Source organism: Moschus berezovskii, chromosome 6, assembly GCF_049115385.1.
Source record: "Moschus berezovskii isolate FMDL1 chromosome 6, NW_MosBer_1.0, whole genome shotgun sequence".
Lineage (NCBI taxonomy): Eukaryota > Metazoa > Chordata > Mammalia > Artiodactyla > Moschidae > Moschus > Moschus berezovskii.
The window spans coordinates 61,220,141-61,239,171 of record NC_142465.1 but is presented as its reverse complement, the minus strand read 5'-3'; the positions used below and the strand labels follow the sequence as shown (position 1 = coordinate 61,239,171).

Below are 19,031 nucleotides of genomic sequence, written 5' to 3'. Positions count from 1 at the left end.
TATGGAAAGGCAAAGGAGCAAAAGGGAAAACGATTTTTACCAACAAAGTTGTAGGAACTATATTACCAATTTTAAGACTTACTATAAAGTTACAGTAATCAAGATGGTATAGAATTGGTGAAGGAAAGAACATACAGATGAATAGAACAAGAGAGTACAGAAACAGATCCATACAAACATACTGTTTTTTTACAAAGATGCAAAGGCAATTTAATGGAGGAAATACAGCCTTTTCAACAAATGGTATAGAAGTCACGTACATTCATAAGCAAAATAAAAGAATACTGACTTTAACCTTATACTTACACAAAAATGAACTCAAAATGGATTGATCTAAATGAAAAATGTAAAACTCTTTCATTAGAAAACATAGAAGCAGTAAATCTTTGTGACCTGAGATTAGGTAAAGGGTTCTCTAAAGATATCAAAATCACAACACAAAAAATAAAAAAATCAACAAGTTGGACTTCATCAAAATTAAAATCTTTTGTTTTGCAAAAGACCCTGTTAAAATAAAAAGATAAGCTACCAGATGGAAGAAAATATATGCAAATTATGTATCCAACAAATGATTTGTATTCAGAATAAAGAACTCTCAAAACTGAATGATAATAAAGTAACCCAATTTTTAAAAGGGCTAAGGTTTTAAATATAAAATATTGATACTTCTGGCAAAGATATGGGGCAACTGGAACTCTCATACATTGGTAAAGCCACTGTGGATATTAGTTTGGCAGTTTCTTACACAGTTAAAATACACTTATCATATGACCCAGCAACCCCACTCCTAACTATTTAACTTAGAGAAAAGAAAATCTACATTCATACAAAACCTGTGTAAGAATGTTTACAGCTGATCTGTTCATAACTGCCAAAGGAAAAAGGAAACAACCTAAATATCCTTCAATGAGTCAATGGATAAATTGTGGTATATTCATACAACTGAATTCTACAGTGCAATAAAAATGAACTAACGATACACACAACAACTTGGATGAACCAGGATATTAAGCTGAATGAGACCAGCTAGTATGAAAACGTATATTATGTGATTCCATTTACATGACGTTTTGGAAAAGTCAAGAATTATATGAACAGTAAACAGATTAGAAGTTGCCAGGGTCTGGGGATGAGGAAAAGAGACCAACTACAAGAGGCAAAAGGGAACTGTTTGAGGTGATGGAATATTCTGTGTCTGGATTGTAGTGATAGTTATAAGATGCTATATGTCTGTCAAAATCTATAGAAATGTTCACTTAAAAAGGGTAAATGTTACTCTATGTAAAATTATCTTATAAACATGACTTTTACAAATAAGAAAAATAATCAAATAGGGTAATCAATGACTGGAGATATATAGATTGAACAAGAACAGTAAAATGTTGATGATTATTGAGGGGTACATGCAAGGATTTGTTATAATATTCTATTTAATTGGTATTTTTGAAAATTTTCACTAAAAAAAAGGTCAGGAGAACCAGCGAAGGAAACTGAGAAGCAGTGGTCAGTGAGAAAGAAAACTGTGATGTTTTGGAAGCCAAACAAAAAAGTGTTTCAAGGAGAAGGTTAGGTCAAAATAAGACGAGAACTTACAACTGATTATCAGGTTTAGGAATAGAGGGTAGTGCTAGTGAAAGCTTAAATGGAGTGGGGTTAAGAGAGAAAAAAGGAGAGAAATTAGTATTAGCAAGAATAGACAACTCTTTCAAACAATTTTGCTGTAAATAGAAATGAGGTGGTAGCCAGAGCAGGAGATCAAAACGAGGTTTTTTAAGATGTGACAGATTGAAATATATCTGAATGTTACTATTCTTTGACAAAGTTATTCTTTTAAAGAATCATCAGCTAAATCTGGATGGAGTATGTTAAGACCTTCAGGTCATATTAAGTGATACAAGCAAGTTACATTTCCGAAATTATTTTTGAGTGTTCTCTATGGTTTAGGCACTATTTTAAGCACATCGAATGTTTTTCACTGAAATTTCATTCTCAATAGTGAACATTATATAAAATATCTGCATGCAAAAATGTTCAAAAGCATTACTTATAATAGAGAAAAATCTAGAAATAACTAACCAATAAAGGAATTACAATAAATGATGACAAATTCAAATGAATGAAGTTCATAGTTATTCTCATGCTGTGTTTACAAATTTTTAATGACAAAGGAAATACTTACAATAGCCTAGAAAAATCTTATATAAAAGTATATTTATTATATATTATGTATTATATATATTATAGTTAATATTATGATATTAACTAAAATTTATGAAAAAAAATAAATTTTTAAAAATATAACAAGTATCTTTCTCTGAGGAGATTATAGGTGATATTATTTAACTTATATGCAGAGTACATCATGAGGAACGCTGGGCTGGAAGAAGCACAAGCTGGAATCAAGATTGCTGGGAGAAATATCAATAACCTCAGATATGCAGATGACACTACCCTTATGGCAGAAAGTGAAGAGGAACTCAAAAGCCTCTTGATGAAAGTGAAAGAGGAGAGTGAAAAGGTTGGCTTGAAGCTCAACATTCAGAAAACAAAGATCATGGCATCTGGTCCCATCACTTCATGGGAAATAGATGGAAAAACAGTGGAAACAGTGTCAGACTTTGTTTTTTTGGGCTCCAAAATCACTGCAGATGCTGATTGCAGCCATGAAATTAAAAGACGCTTGCTCCTTGGAAGGAAAGTTATGACCAACCTTGATAGTATATTAAAAAGCAGAGACATTACTTTGCCGACCAAGGTCCGTCTAGTCAAGGCAATGGTTTTTCCCGTGGTCATGTATGGATGTGAGAGTTGGACTGTGAAGAAAGCTGATCGCCGAAGAATCGATGCTTTTGAACTGTGGTGTTGGAGAAGACTCTTGAGAGTCCCTTATACTGCAAGGAGATCCAACCAGTCCATTCTAAAGGAGATCAATCCTGGATGTTCATTGGAGGGACTGATGCTAAAGCTGAAACTCCAATACTTTGGCCACCTCATGAGACGAGTTGACTCACTGGAAAAGACTCTGATGCTGGGAAAGGTTGGGGGCGGGAGGAGAAGGGGACGACGGAGAATGAGATGGCTGGATGGCATCACCGACTCTGTGGACATGAGTTTGAGTGTACTCCGGGAGTTGGTGATGGACAGGGAGGCCTGGCGTGCTGTGATTCATGGGTTCGCGGAGAGTCGGACACGACTGAGCGACTGAACTGAACTGAACTGAACTTGCTTTCTTTATATAGTTTTACTTGCATTTTCTAAAGTGTCTTTAATAAGCATGGCTTGATTCTGTAATCAGATATTAAAAAAGTCTTTCTTGTATTGAACTACATGAGCTAACAGATGACAATGACAAGGAAATTAGGAAACCGGCAATTTTTAGGTCCCTCCATGCTCAGTACAAGAAGGCTTAAATGTGAGCTTTACAAAACAAATCTTCAAAACTGAATTTAGAATCTTAGCTGGGTTATAGAACAATGATATGCTCAGATCCTCGTAACTGTGAACAAAGCAAGTCAGTAAGTTTTGACACGGACAGTATCATAACTACAGCAAAAGACCTCTAGTTCTACACTGCATCACAAAAAAATTCAACAACAGCACCTTCAAATAAAAATTAAGGAATTCACTGGTTCCCACAATCTGTTCAACTAAGAAGTTAAAACATATGGACCTTGTTTGGATCCATATTCACACAATTATAAAAAAAGATACCTTACAGACAACTGGGGAAAACCGAACATGAAATAAGTATTGTATGACATCATCATCATTGCTAATTTTATAAAATATGCAAATGGTATGGTAGTTATTAAAGTCATTATTAGTTGTAGACACATCCTGAATTGTTTACAGGCAAAATGATGTGTTGATTTGTTTTAAGATAGTCCAACTTCAATAACAACAACAAAAACCTGTGTTGACTAGATATTGAATTCATGGTGGTTCATTAGACAATTCTCTGGTGTATTTATGTTTAAATCTTCCATTAAAAAAACTGAAAAGAAAGTTTACATGAGTGGGGAGAGTGAGGATTTAGATAAATTTCCAAGAATTTTTCCCATATCTGGATGGCAAATAAGACATCAAATGTCTAAAGAATCCAAAACAATATGTAGAACAGGAAACCGTTGGTGATTCTGACAGTAAAAATATGCTTATGTAATGAATAAGATATATCCTGAATTAACTCATAATTAAGACTAAAAATCAACAGTGTTATTCCTATCAACAGGACATAAAAGGAAGCAATAACTAAGGTCTATAGATGGTGAGTACCGAGGTGCACATACGTGCTATTTCTACAGCACAGAACAGGCAGAGAATTCATAGCTAAGGAAGACGTCAGTACATGTTTCATTTTAGTATGTATTTCCTTCTACTTCTCAAGGAGAGAGTTTCCTCAATGTAAAGCACACGGACTAACACTGACTGATCTGCAGGCTTTCTACTCAGTAATCATGTAACTGGCAAGCTACTTTTTTGAACTTCATCTATAAAAATGAGGGTTAACTATACCTGCTTCCCAAGATATTACAAGTCACTGGCACAGGACCTGGCACAAAGTATGCAACCTTAGTAAGATGTAGGAAATGGCAACCCAGTCCAGTACTCTTGCCTGGGAAATCCCATAAACAGAGGAGCCTGGCAGGCTATATATATAGTCCATGGGGTCCCAAAGAGTTGGACACAACTTGGCGGCTAAACAACAGAGTATTATTACTACTGAGTTTAACAGGAAAAAGAATATCCATTAGAGTGAGGTATGATATAAGGAAGCTCACCATCACTGTTTTATTCAATACTAAATGGTAAGGCTTAAACAATAGCAGCAAGACACAAAAAAGAAACAAGAGATAGAAGAATTAGAAAAACAAAATTTCCCTGAATTTAGCAATGTTACTGTGTGGAATCCAGAATCCAAGGACTAACCATTAAGAATTTAAAAGAACTCAGGTGAAATGATGCTCAATGTAGCAAAATTAACAATGTATCTATATTCTAACAGCAATAGAAAAAAAGAACACATACACAATAACAACCAATACTACCCAGGGATACACCTAATAAAGGAAAAAGATCTTCAATGAAAAATAAAACATTATTATCAAAGGATATAAAAAACCCAAACAAATATAGAGACCATATGCCTCACTGGAAAGACTCAATATTGCAAAGAAACCAGTTCTCTCCTTAATCTATAAATTCAATGCAATTCCATCAAAAAAAGTCAATGGAATTTGAATAAGATCAAAGGAGATCTGCCTGACTAGGCATAGGCTTTATATACAGTAATTAAAATATGTGTAAATAGAGCAAAGCAATGGAAAAGAACAGAGATTCTAGAAGAGATCTCCACATATCCAACAACTTGGATTATATTACAGGAGACAACATTAATATTCAGTAACAAATGGTTTGGGGCAACTATTATCCATATAGAAAAAAAAATCAGAGTCTTTTTCATTGCCACACACAAATATGAATTCCAGGTGGATTAAAAAACTTACATATGAAAAGCAAATCCTTAAAACTTTTAGAAATACGTATACAAGAATCTTTATGACTTCAGCAAAAGAAGGATTTCTTAAATAAGAATCTGAAGCACAAAGGAGGAAAAAAGATTGCAATATTTAATGAATTTTTTAAAAATTTAAACTTTACACTTAAAAAATCATAAACAGTTAAAAGATACACTATAGATTTGAAAAAAATTTTTAATATACATCTATGATAAATATTCAGTGTACACAAAAAGAAATAAACAACTCAACAGAAAATTTGGCAAAGACTCAAGAGTAGAAACCTAAAACACCAATAATAAAAGAAGAGAAACTCACCTTCTACTAGTAATTAGGAAAATGAAAATTAATACAAGGAGATACCATGTTACACACAACAGACTGTCCAAAAAAAATTTTTAATGAATAGTTTTATAATATCATGTACTGGTACATCAATAGATTGTTAATTTTTATTGCTGAGCTGTAATCCATTATATACACCTCAAAATTTGCTCATTTACTTATCTGCTGAGTACTGATCTGTTTCCAATTCTTAACTATTACAAATAGATATGGTATAAACACTCATGTATATAAGTACTGAGGCAGACATAAAGGGACTCATTCCAGAGGTGGAATGGCTGTGTTGTTACAACAAATGTATTTTTTTTTAAGTCAAACTATTTCAAAGTTACATCATCCTACATTCCTATCAGTCACATATAAGAGTTCCAGTTGCTCCCCATCCTCACCAACATTTATATTGGTGAACCAGTCATATTTTTTAAGATTAATCATGCTAATAATAGTTGTGTACTGGTATCTTGTGATTTTAGCTTGCATTTCCCTAATGACTAATGCTGAACATCTTTTCATGGGTTTATTTGCCAACCACATATTTTCCATGGCAAAGTGTTCACATATCTTGCTAATTTTTTAATTGAGTTCTTCTGTTGGGGCTTCTCTGGTGGCTCAGAAGGTAAAGAATCCACCCGCAATGTGGGAGACCTGGGTTTGATCCCTGGGTTGGGAAGATCCCTTGGAGGAAGGCATGGCAACCCACTCCAGTATTCTTGCCTGGAGAATCCCCATCGGCAGAGGAGTTTGGCAGGCTACAATCCATGAGGTCACAAAAAGTGAGACAAGACTGAATGACTAAGCATAGCATCGTTGAATTATGAGAGTTCTACATATATTTCACATTCAAGTATTTTCCTGTAGATGAAATCAGGTGCATTCAGAGTGGTATGGCTGAAGATCAGTAATTTTTTTTTTCTGGCTGTGCTGGGTATTTGCTGCTGCTCGTCAGCCTTCTCTAGTTGCAGCGAGTGGGGGCTACTCTAGTTACAATGTCTGGGCTTCTCATTAGGTTGGCTCCTCTTTTTGTGGAGCACAGGCTTTAGGCACACAGGCTCAGTAGTTGTAACGCATAGGCTTAGTTACCCCACGGCATGTGGAATCTTCCCAGACCAGGGGTCAAACCTGTGTCCCCTGCGTTAGCAGGCAGATTCTTAATCACTGGATTACTAGGGAAGTCCAACAAGTACATTCTTAGACATATTTCTTCCAATCTGTTACCTGTCTTTTCATTTTCTTTACCATTGTCTTTAAAAAAGAAATTTTATTTTGATGAAATAAAACATCAAACTTTTTAATACTTTTGTGGTTTGTGTTCATCTTATGAAATTTAGCCTAATCCATGATAATGATGATATTCTCAGAAGTTTTCTTCTAGAATTTCAGTTTCAGCTCTTACATGTAAGTCTATGATCCATTCTGAGTTAATTTTTTGATGATGTCAAATAAGGTTATGAGTTTTTTTTGTAATTTTTTTTTATGTGATGAAGGGTAGCAGAAGCAAAAATGTCACTTCTAAGGATTATTTAAGAGAAGGCACTTGAAAAACAGATGCAAGAAAAGCTCTCTGTATTTGCCTAAAAGCAGGAATTAAATTTACAAAGGTATCCTCCTCCCCTCTCTACCAGGAAAGACAAAAGTTAATCACAGAATACCAGCCTGGAGATGGCACCAGAGGACTCTATGTAACAATCTTCACTAGCATTTGCTTTTCCACAATTTGCCACCCTTAGAGACTCAAGGTCTTTCCACTTTGTCCTGTCACATCTCAAAAAATTTACTGTTCCTTTGTTAAGCTATATAAGCCTAACTTCTAACTGAACCTTTGAGTTACTTATCTAAGAAATTCTTCCATGTACATATGAGATACACGTTAATAAATGTATTTTTCTCTTGCTAATATGTCTTTTGTTAAAGAGAACCAGCTGAGAACCTAGAAGAACAGAAGGAAAAAAGATTTTAATGGTTATCCAATTATTAAAGGGCTACTAACTAAAAAGATACCCTTTCCCCACTGAAATGCTTTGGAAACTATCAAAATTCAATTGACCATAAACCTGTGGATCTACTTCTGGACTTCTATATTCCATTAACCTACATGTTTACTTTCACACCAATACCACACTATCTTAATTACAAGCTTTTATAATAAGTTTGTGATCAGGTAGTAAAACTCCTCCAATGTGGATCTTTATTTTCAAATTTGTTTTGTTTACTCTAGATTTTTTGTGTTTCCAGATAAATTTTATTCAGTCTATCAACTGATTTGGACTGTGTTGAATCTATAGATCTGGGAAGAACTGAAATCTTAACAATACTGAGTCTTCTCACAGGCAATATTTTGTATTTCTTAGTATACAGCTATCACATGTATCTTGTCAAATTCAACCCTAACGATTTCATACTTTTATGTTTTTTGTAAATGCTGTTTCATTCACTTTAATTTCAGATTGCTCTTCCAAGTATATAAACATAATTTTTATATACTGATTTTGTATCCTACAACCATCTTAAATTTAATTCTTTATGATTTCCTATACACATCATGCTGTCCTCTGCAATGGGAAAATAGTTTTATTGCACTGGTGAGATTCATCAGTTCTGTATTGAAAAGAAGTGGTGAAAGCAAACAGTCACATCTTGTTCTTAGGAGCAAAGAATTCAGCATTTCACCATTAAGTATAGTATTAACAGAAGGTTCTTCAAAGATGCCTTCTATCATTTTGTGGAAGTTTCCCTTCTAATTTGTTGAAATTTTAACACAAATGAAAGTTGAATTTTCTCAAATGCTTTTTCTGTTTCTCTTGAGAGAAGCATATTTCCTTTTTTTGTCTATTAATACAGTTAATGACATTGTCTGAATTTTGAATGTTAAACCAACCATTAATTGCTGGGATAAACCCTACTCAGTCATACTGTATGTCATTTTTATAAATTGTTAGCTTCAATTTACTAAAATTTTGCTAAGGATTTTTGCACCTATGTTCATAACTGATACTGGTCTGTGATTTCTTATATCTTTGGTTTTGGTAACAAAACAAGGTTGGGCTGATACAATGATTTGAAGTATTCTGAGCTCCTCTGAGTTTGTCAAAAGTTTATGTAGAAATGGTACATAAATTTTTCCTTAAAATTGCTTCACAGTGGTGAAGTCCTCTGTGCCTGGAGTTTCCTTTGTGGAAAAATTTTAAACCACAATTCAGTTTCTTTAACAGAGATCAGGTTATCTGCCTCCTTTTGATTAAGCTTTAGCAGTCTGTGTCTTCAAAGAAACCTGTCCATTTAATCTAAATTGTCAAATTTACCAGCATAGAGTAATTTGTTGTATTCATTATTATCTTCATAACACCTTAAGAAGTATCAGTAATGTCCCATCTCTCATTTGTGATATTGGAAATGTGCTCTTTTTTCCTCTTCTAAGTCTGGCTAAAAGTTTATTAATTTTGTTAACTGTTTTAAAGAACTAGCTTTTTAATTCATTGACATTCTCTGTTTTCTGATTTTTTTGCTCTAATATTTGCAATTTCCTTTCCTCTGCTTCCTTGGAGTTAAGTTTGTTCTTCTAATTTCTTAAAGTGAGAGCTTAGGTCAGTGATTTTAGATCTTTTTATTTTCTAATATAAACATTTAATGCTATAAATTTCCTTTTAAATACTGCATCCTACAAATTTTGCTATCATTATTTTCATTCTTTAAAAAATATTTTCTAAAATTTTTTTTTCTAATTTCTCTTGTTCTTCTTTGAACTATATCTAATTCACTGTGTCTAATTTTCAAATGTTTGGGAATTTACCAGGCAATTTTTCTATTACTGATATCCAATTTACTACCTTTATGATAAAATAACATATTCTGTGTAATTTAAAGCATATATTTATTGAAACTACTTTGATGGCCCAGAATATAGTTTACTTTGTAAATATTATGTGAACACCAGAAAAGAATATGTACCATGATGTAGTTGGGTGGAGTGTTCTATAAATGTCAACTAGGTCAAGCAAGTTACTTACTGATTTTTTGTCTAATTGTTCTATCAATTATTAATAGAGTGGTGTTGAAATACCTAACTATACTGGTGGCTTCTCTATTTTTCCTTTCAGTTTTCTTTTGCTTTATGCATTTTGAAATTGTTATTGAATGCCTAAGTATTAGCAATTGTGAATCTGCCTGGAATGCAGGAGAGACCCAGGTTTGATCCCTTAGTCAGGAAGATCCCCTGGAGAAGGAAATGGCAACCCACTCCAGTATTCTTGCCTGGGAAATCCCATGGTCAGAGAAGCCTGGCAGGCTACAGTCAGTCCATAGGGTAGGGTCACAAGAGTCGGACACGACTTAGTGACTAAACCACCACCATCACCATAGTCGTCTTGAAGAACTGATCCTCTTTTCATCATGAAGTAACCCTCCATATCCATAGTAATATCCTTATCCTGAAACCTACTTTGTTTAATATTAATTAAACAAATTGATTAATTTGTCCTGCTTTCTTCTGATTAGTGTAAGCATAGTGTATCTTCTCCCATCCCTGTACTTTTAGTCTGTGTCTTTAAATATATTTAAAGTGGGTTTCTCATAGACAGCACCCAATCAGGTCTTGCTTTTAAATGAAATCTGATAATTTCTACCTATTAATTGTAGTTTCAGGTCATTTGCATTTAAAATGATTACTGATATTGTTGGATTAAAATCAACCATCTTGGTGTTTGTTTTCCGTTTGTCCAATTTGTTCATCTTTCCCTTTTAGACATCTTTTATATTAATTAAGCATTTTTATGATCCAACTTGACCTTCTTTATTGGCTTATCAACGATATCTCTTTGCTTTCTTTTTAAAAGTAATTTCTTTAGCATTTAGGGTATACATCTTCAACTTACCACTTTGTATGCTATAAGAACCTTAGAACAGTATACTTCTATTTTACTTTTCCCAACTTTTTGGGCAACAGCTATCATATGTCTTATCTCTACACATGTCATAAATCCCATAATGCAGTTTTATCATTTGTTTTAAATAGTCAATTATCTTTTAAGTGGTTTTTTTTCAAATAAGAGAACTCTAATATTTTCTATATAGATTTCTGCTCCTCTTCATACTTTTACATAGATTGAAATTTCCAACTGGCATATTTTTCTTCTGCCTTTAACATTTCTTATAATGGTAGTTTGATGGTGATTAATTCTATCAACTCATATATTTTTAAAAGGCTCTATTTAACCTTCAATATTTTTATTGTGTATAATTCACTTACCATACAATTCACCCTTTTAACATGCACAGTTCAATAGCTTTTAGTATATTTACAGATGTGCTTCTATTGCCAAAACAGATTTTAGAATATTTTTATCACGCTATAAAGAAATGCCTACGCCCATCATTAATAACTTCCCATTTTCTCCCAATACTTGGCCCTAAGGAACCATGAATGTACTTTCTGACTTGAGTGACTTGCCCATTTTGGACATATTCCTCAATTTTGAAAGATATTTTCACTGCATATACCATTTAAGGTTGACAGGTATTTTTTTTATTTAGGACTTTAATGCTGGGTGGCTTAAACAATAAAGGCTCCAAGTTCAGGTGTCAGCAGTCTGTTTTCTCCTAAGGCCTCTCTCTTTGGCTTACAGATGGCCGCCTTCTCACTCTGACCTCAGACAGTCTTCCTCTGTGCACCCATGTCCCTGGTGTCCCTGAGTGCCCAAATTTCTTCCTCTTATAAGAACACCAGTCAGACTGAATTAGAGGCCCTTCTTTTAAAGAAGGTTCTTTCCTCAAATACAGTCATATTCTAAGCTGCTGGGTGTTAGCGCTTCAACATATAAATTGGGGGGAATATAATTCAGCCCGTAATACTTCTGTAAGATTTTGGTATTTTTGTTCCTGCCTCCTTTGAAGACTTTCTCTCTCCACTAGTTTTGTGCAATTTGATTAAGATGTGCCTTGGTACAGCTCTCTTCATGATTTTTCTATTTTGGGTTCTCACAGAACCAAGCAGCTCAAAGAACACAAAACAGAAAAATCATGAAGAGAGCTATACCAAAGCATATCATAATCAAATTGCTTAAAATCAGTGATGAAAAGAAAATCTTAAATGAGCCTTTTGGATCTGTGAGTTCAGTTTTCAATAAATTTAGAAAACACACAGCCATCATTTTTCAAATATTTTTTCTGTCCCCATGCCCACATTTCTCAGACTACAATTATATGCATTCTTAGACTTCCTGATGCCACTTATTCATTATTCACTTATCACTGTATATTTATACTTTCAATCTTTTTCTTATGTTTCATTCTGGATGCTTCTATTGTTACATCTTGAAGTTCACTATTTTTTTCTTCTGCAACACCTATCTGCTATTAATCCCGTCCACTATAGTTTTTCATTTTAGCCATTGTAATTTTCAACTTAAAGAATTTTGAGTTATTTTTGTATCTTCCATGTCTCTACTTAACATGCTTAATCTTTCCTCTAGCTTTTTGAACCTATGGTACAGTTATTACAGCTACAATATCACTGTCTACTAAGTCTGTCATCTGTTATTTCTACTGACTATTCTTTTTCTTCCAAATGAACTATGTGCTCTCTACTTCTTTGTATGGCCTGATAATTCGTGATTGGATGTCAAACACTGTAAATTCTGCATTGTTAGCTGCTAGGGTTTTTCTTTAAATTTCTTTAACTTTGAGCTTTGTTTTACGAATCAGTGACTTGAAATAACTTGATCCTTCTTGAGGCTTGCTTTCTACTTAGTCAAATCCTTTAAACTGCAGCAAATCTGGCACCATTACTGAGGCAATACCCTTTTAAGCACTCTATTCAATGTCCCAGATGTCAGAGCAGCTTCTGCACTGGTTAGTGAAATCAAAATATTTGTGGCCCTAGATTCCAGTTCTGACTAATGCTTTCTAATAATCTTTTCCTGGTCTTGGGTTAGTTTCCTCACTAATCAAGAATTGACACTCAGCTAAAGAGATTAAGGCAATAAAAGAACTTACTGTGGTGATGAAACTGTTGCTACTGAGCATCTGAAATATGGTTAATGAACCCAAGGAACTGAATTTTTATTTAAATATCTACATGTGGTTAGTAGCTATGGTACTGGACCATGAAGGTTCAGGGGAAACCTCTGCAAATCTCTGGAGTCCTCTTTCCTATGAAACACTCTGCCCACAAATTAGCCGCCTTGGCTTCCCTGAACTTTTACCTCTGTCTCAATTCAGGGAGACTGCCAGCTTTGTTTAGGTATCCCTTTCAATAATAGGTGCTGTAGTCTGGGAACTCTCTTTAGGTGCAAAAGTGGGAACAGGAGAGGGTTCAACTTATTTTTTTCCCTTCTTTCAAGTAATACTACTCTGTGCTACCCTTTGTCCAATATCTGAAAGCAGTTTCTGAAATACATTTTGTACAGTTATTTATCTGTTTAAGGCAAGAGCATACACAAAACAACTTCTTGCTATTCCATCATAACAGAAGCATACATTCTCTTGCACTGAGTTAACTTTGAATTATATTTTTTTACTTTTAAAATATTTAATGGCTTGTTTTATAAATCAACCAGCATTGCTTTTTTCTCTTCTTTGTTATTCATGGTTTTTATGCACACTCTTATTTCATTAAATATATTTATTATTTTATGTTCTATATCAAATAATCCCAATATCTGAAGTTTCTGTGGATCTCAATCAATCGTTTCTATTGACACTTACTCAGTAACTTGTTTGCTGGTTATATTATTATGAGCTCATATTTGTTAACAATCCATCTCCGTAAATTCTTTGAAGCTACAGCTGAGGTATATTCCACCACAGATGATCTGAGTTTGCTTCTCTCAGGTGCCTAGGAGCTCTAACAACTTGGATCTACTTTTTAAAAAAATTCAGTTTATATATATCTAGCTTTTTGACCAGAAAATAAATATACGTGGTTCAAAAAATTTAAACTAGGGACTTCTCTGGCTGTCCAGTGGTTAAGACGCCACGCTTCCACTGTAGGGGCACAGGTTCAATCCCTGGTCAGAGAGCCAAGATCCCACATCCAAGTGGCAAAAAAAAAAAAAATTAAACTAGTTCCCTTCCCCTTTTACTTGGTTGGGCCTATGGTCTGAACTAGCATAGTATGTTGTAAAAAATGTAACTTTGCCCCTCAAAAAGCTCTGGTTTTTGCCTTTAGAGCCCTAGAAGTAATACTAAATTGCTGGAATGTGTTGTTGGATAAGAGTCTTTGTTTACTAGGGGACCATGAGCTGTGCCAAACAGCCTAACAATGTGATTTATGGCAGGAACTTTGAGTCACACAGTATCAGCTCCATCTGAGGAGGGGCTGGAGACTGAGGCTGTCTACCCAGGCAATCAAACATATCCAGGGGATGATGGGGTCCCCATAAAAACTCTGGACACCAAGGCTTGGGTGAGCTTCTTGGATTGGCAGTTGCCCTTGTGTACTGTCGAACGTCATTGCCAGGAAGAGTTAATGCTCTCCATGTCTCCACTGGGAGAGAACAACTAGAAACTCAGCTTTGGAACCCTCTTGGAGTTTATGCATGTCTCTTTCATTGGCTGATTTTAATCTGTGTCCTTCTGCTGAAATGAACCATAACTTTCAGTGGAACAGCTTCTAGTGAGTTCTGTGAGTCCTTCTAGCAAATTACCCCAAGGGTGGTCTTGGAGATCCTCAGAAATTGGTGCTAGAAGTGAGGGCAGGTTTGGAGACCATTCCCTAACTCCGCACAAAGTCAGCGGCATCAGCTGGTGGGGCTGGGGTGGGGCTAAGAAGGTGGCATAAGTAGTCAGGAGATTGACTTCATATAGAAGGATTAGGCAAATAAGTGTCCTCAAGTAGCTTTCCTTCTAGTCTTCACTCAGGAACCTTCATGATGCCAAATCTCACTTTTCCTATCCCCTCCTACTACCCTAGCACCTTAACATCATCAAGTGATAGAAGTGCTAGGAAAATGAAACACAGCTCCACTTCTTAAAAGATCAGGGACATTAGCTCTGAATTAAGATTTCTAAGGTAAACTCATGCATGTATACTGTCAAGGGGGGCTGGAAATAAGGTTAACAGCTCTGCAGATAATATGCGTTTCTAATTTTGAACGTCACCTAAAAGACTTTCACAGTAAACTAAGACGAACTCAAATCTATTAAGAATGTACAATTATACCATCAGACTGTCAGGGATAGACCTTTTGCTCAGGTAAGCCATCCTTCTAGCATGCCAGTAATAAATATGCTCTAATTTCATTATGCAGACAAAACTTAGATAGCTACTTCAGAAACCAAGCATATCTTCTGAACTTTCAATCTGTAATCTGTGTCATTTTAGTTTCCAAAATATAATTCCAAGTAAGACTGTAGTCTTAGTCTTCTCATCATTATAAAAGATCCAAAATAGAGAATATCCAGAACTTAGGGTCCCTCTTTCCCTACACTGATAACTATTATTATTCAATGAGACTGCCCTATGTTAAGGCAAGTGGCTGTCTACCACATGCTAAGACCAGTAGGAACAGTGCATCAGATTTCTTCTATAGAAAACAAGATACTTGCTCCTGTGCTCTTACAAATGAAAACTGGAATTTAAAAATATATATGTGAAATTTAAAACCAAAAGAAGTTAAAAAATAATTAGAATAATAAGTCCATTCATCTCTGATTCCCTCCTAAGATAAAGACTTCCTAGAGTACAAGGACTATGCTTTACATGATCAGCAACTTGAAAATAGAATAAATACAAAAACTAGGAGTACATACAAATTAATAAGAACTGGGTAGTTTGAACCATGGAAAGCTCCCTAAAGAACATAATTTTGCACTGGATTTTTCAAGAAGTCATGGAAATGAATTGAGAGAGAGTCAACGTAACTCAGAGGAGAGCAAAAGCACATGGGGCAAGACAGTAAATTTAATTTTGTTTAACTTGGCTGACACAGTCCAAATTGGCTGACACAGTCCAAAGAAAGGAATTTAATGAAATGTCAGAACAGTCTGTGAGTGGGGCTGTCCTTAGGTCCTGCTGAGATATGTTGGATTCATGCAACTGAGAACTACTATCACAGGGTAGCGAAATGATCGTAATGATAAAACCTACAATCACTGAGCAGTGAGAAGCAACAGAAGGCTATAAAACCTGTTCTAGTTCAAAACATAAAAGCATTTCATTATGCAAGAATGGGAACCAAGTCTATACTATGACTTTTGTTAAAAAGGTCCGAAGTAAACTCGGAGATGGACAACAGGGCAGTGGGGACAAACAAGGTTTCTCTTTCGCCCAACTTAGTGACAGCTACCTGTACTTTCTGTTTACAATGATATATAAGGGGGAAATTATTTTAAAAAGTAAAGAATATGCATATAGTAGGGTGCTCCCATTTCAAAGAGGAAAAAAAAAAAAGAAGGAAAAACACAGGACAGAGACAAAAAGAGAAACACCATTTCTGATGCACTGGAAAATAGAAAAGGGAAGAAACATTCAAAATAACTGTCTCACTCTTCGATTTTGCCACCCTTCTTCCAAGTCTACAATCTCTAAGAAAGTGAAAGAACAGGAAATGAGAAGAAGTACTCTCAAACAAAACAAATTAATTCCCCACAACCCATATGCCAAGACCAAAGAATTTCAAAATGCCCCCAAGTATCTGGGTCATATTTATAACTAAATTTGAAACTTGGTTCAATGTCACGTTTTTTTGTAGGGATTCCTTCCTCATCTCTCCTGAAAGTATAACTATAAAAACATAAAATAAGCTTCATAACAAAAATCAGCATAATAATCGCTCTTTGAATAGAGACTAAGGGAAGCACATGGCATAGCTTCTATCTTTCCCATTGGTGCCAAAACAAAATAACAATAATCTAAAAGCCTGAATGATCTTACAATGCCATCACAGATTGTGGCCTGTACCCACACTGCCATGCAGCCTTCCGAGGATGAGCCAGTGGGATTTAACATGAACCAGATCTGTCAACCAAGTCGAAGACAGACACGTGGGTTCTAATGAGCAGTGGCGAAAAAACATACTGCTCCATTCAGCTCCAAACAATGATAAATAATTCAGGAAAAGAACTGCTGCAAGTTAGAGCACAGCAGCAAGGCTTAAAAATAGAGCTTAGGTGGAAGAATCAGGAGTCAAGAGAAAATGATTTATGTTAACAATTCCCAAGCCATTTGCAATACAGGATGCTGCTGAAATTGTCACTCAAAACAGATGCCAGAAATCTAATGTGCTTTTTCAAAAAACAAGTACTTTTCCCAAGAACTTGGCAAAGCTGGTAACAAGATAGGTAATAAACAATAGTACTATTTGGCAATAGTAGGTATCATTTTTAAAAAAAGCAAATCCAAATGACATAGGGAAGACATGTTCTTAAGAAAAAAATTAGAAGGGGGATTAAAATTCTATTTTTCATACCACTACATTCTCGGTATAACATCAATTTAGACTTACTAATAATTATACCTCTAAAAATTGAGAGTACACAGCACTCAAGATTTTTCTATTCAGTTTTCCACCACTAACAGATCTGATCATGCAACACATGCAAACACAAGATTCTCTCCTGTTTAAAAAAAAAAAAAGAGGACCTTGAAAACTGAACAGAAGTCATGACTATATTATTTCCACATTTAAATTAAACTCTAAGTCTGATAAAACTGATGAATTTGGGACTTCCTGGCAGTCGAGTGGTTAGGATGCAACATTTTCACTGTCAAGGGCCCGTGTTCCATCCTGGTCAGGAAACTAAGATCCCGTCAGCCCTTGCAACTCAGTCAAAAAAAAAAAAAAGAACAAATTTATAATTAGATGAGGATAATCCAAGATCATGGGTTCATGTAGATTTTCCAGGTTTCAATCTACTCAAGAATGCTTCAAGAATGGGGTCTGAGGAATAGTGTGGCTGGACAGTCTTTCTTAAGACTGGTATCTTGTGGACTATTAATATAAGAATGACTAGAACCCAGAAGTATTCTACAAACTCAACAATCTGTATAATGAAAATCTAATATTCTACATCCAAACGGCAATTCTTCACAGCCACCAAAACACACACCACTCTCTCTTCCTAATTCTAAGATCAATTTCAGACAACTGAAAATTTTAAGACTATATAATGATGCCTAATCTGTGAAGAAAGCTGATCACCAAAGAATTGATGCTTTTGAACTGTGGTGTCGGAGAAGACTCTTGAGAGTCCCTTGGACTGCAACGAGATCCAACCAGTCCATTCTAAAGGAGATCAATCCTGGGTGTTCACTGGAAGGACTTATGCTAAAGCTGAAACTCCAATACTTTGACCACCTCATGCAACGAGTTGACTCACTGCAAAAAGAATCTGATGCTGGGAGGGATTGGGGGTGGGAGGAGACGGGGACGACAGAGAATGAGATGGCTGGATGGCATCACCGACTCGATGGACATGAGTTTGAGTGAACTCTGGGAATTGGTGATGGACAGGGAGGCCTGGCGTGCTGTGATTCATGGGGTCGCAAAGAGTCTGACACAACTGAGCGACTGAACTGAACTGAATCTACCTTTAAAGTATAATATACAACAGAAACCATAATCTTGTCCTTCTATAAATGTTTCATTCTAACTAAGCAAAGCAGGCAGTACTGAAGAAATTCTTGTTCAGCATAAACTCCAGACCAATGCATAAACAGACCAATATGCTTCTGCCTCACCTATCTTCAAAAGAAAATTTGGTTATGTCTCCTCATAGTCATTTAACTTAAACTGCAGAAAGATCAGAACACACTTAGAACAACTTTCATTTGTTTTTTTTTTCTCCCACTCTTAAATTCTCTAGAATCTAAGATTAAATACTAAATAGTATGTTAAAAGGTAAAACATACTGGCTTACTGAAAACATGATCCATCCAAAGCACTTCTCCAGGACTTCCCTGGCAGTTCAGTGGTTAAGACTTCGCCTTCCAATGCAGGGGGTTCAGGTTCTACGTGCATCTCGGCCAAAACACCGAAACATAAATAATATAATCAATACTGTAGCAAATTCAATAAACATTTTTTTTAAAAAAGGTCCATATCAAAAGAAAAAAAAAAAGCCAACTTCAAAGCACTTCTCCAAGCATGACAAAACATGGTCAAATTAGCTGTTTTCCATACCTGCTGCACTCACTAAACAATAAACAATCATGTCCTTTCTATGTAAATCCAC

The 19,031-nt window shown here is 35.2% G+C and overlaps 1 protein-coding gene across 21 annotated transcripts in view; it reads right to left on the bottom strand.

Annotated features, from left to right (window-relative positions):
* Positions 1 to 19,031, bottom strand: part of R3HDM2 (R3H domain containing 2) — a 160,072-nt gene that overhangs the window by 78,299 nt on the left and 62,742 nt on the right. For 10 of the 21 annotated variants that reach the window (XM_055395885.2, XM_055395886.2, XM_055395884.2 and 7 more), the window contains one exon: positions 18,717 to 18,807. The exons of 9 other annotated variants lie outside the window; for them this stretch is intronic. In XM_055395885.2, the coding sequence (XP_055251860.1) occupies positions 18,717 to 18,732 (16 nt within the window). In that variant the 5' untranslated portion in view covers positions 18,733 to 18,807. Of the gene's footprint in view, positions 1 to 18,708; positions 18,808 to 19,031 lie in introns of all 21 variants that reach the window. 2 more of the 21 variants (XM_055395889.2, XM_055395890.2) reach the window with 1 other exon arrangement.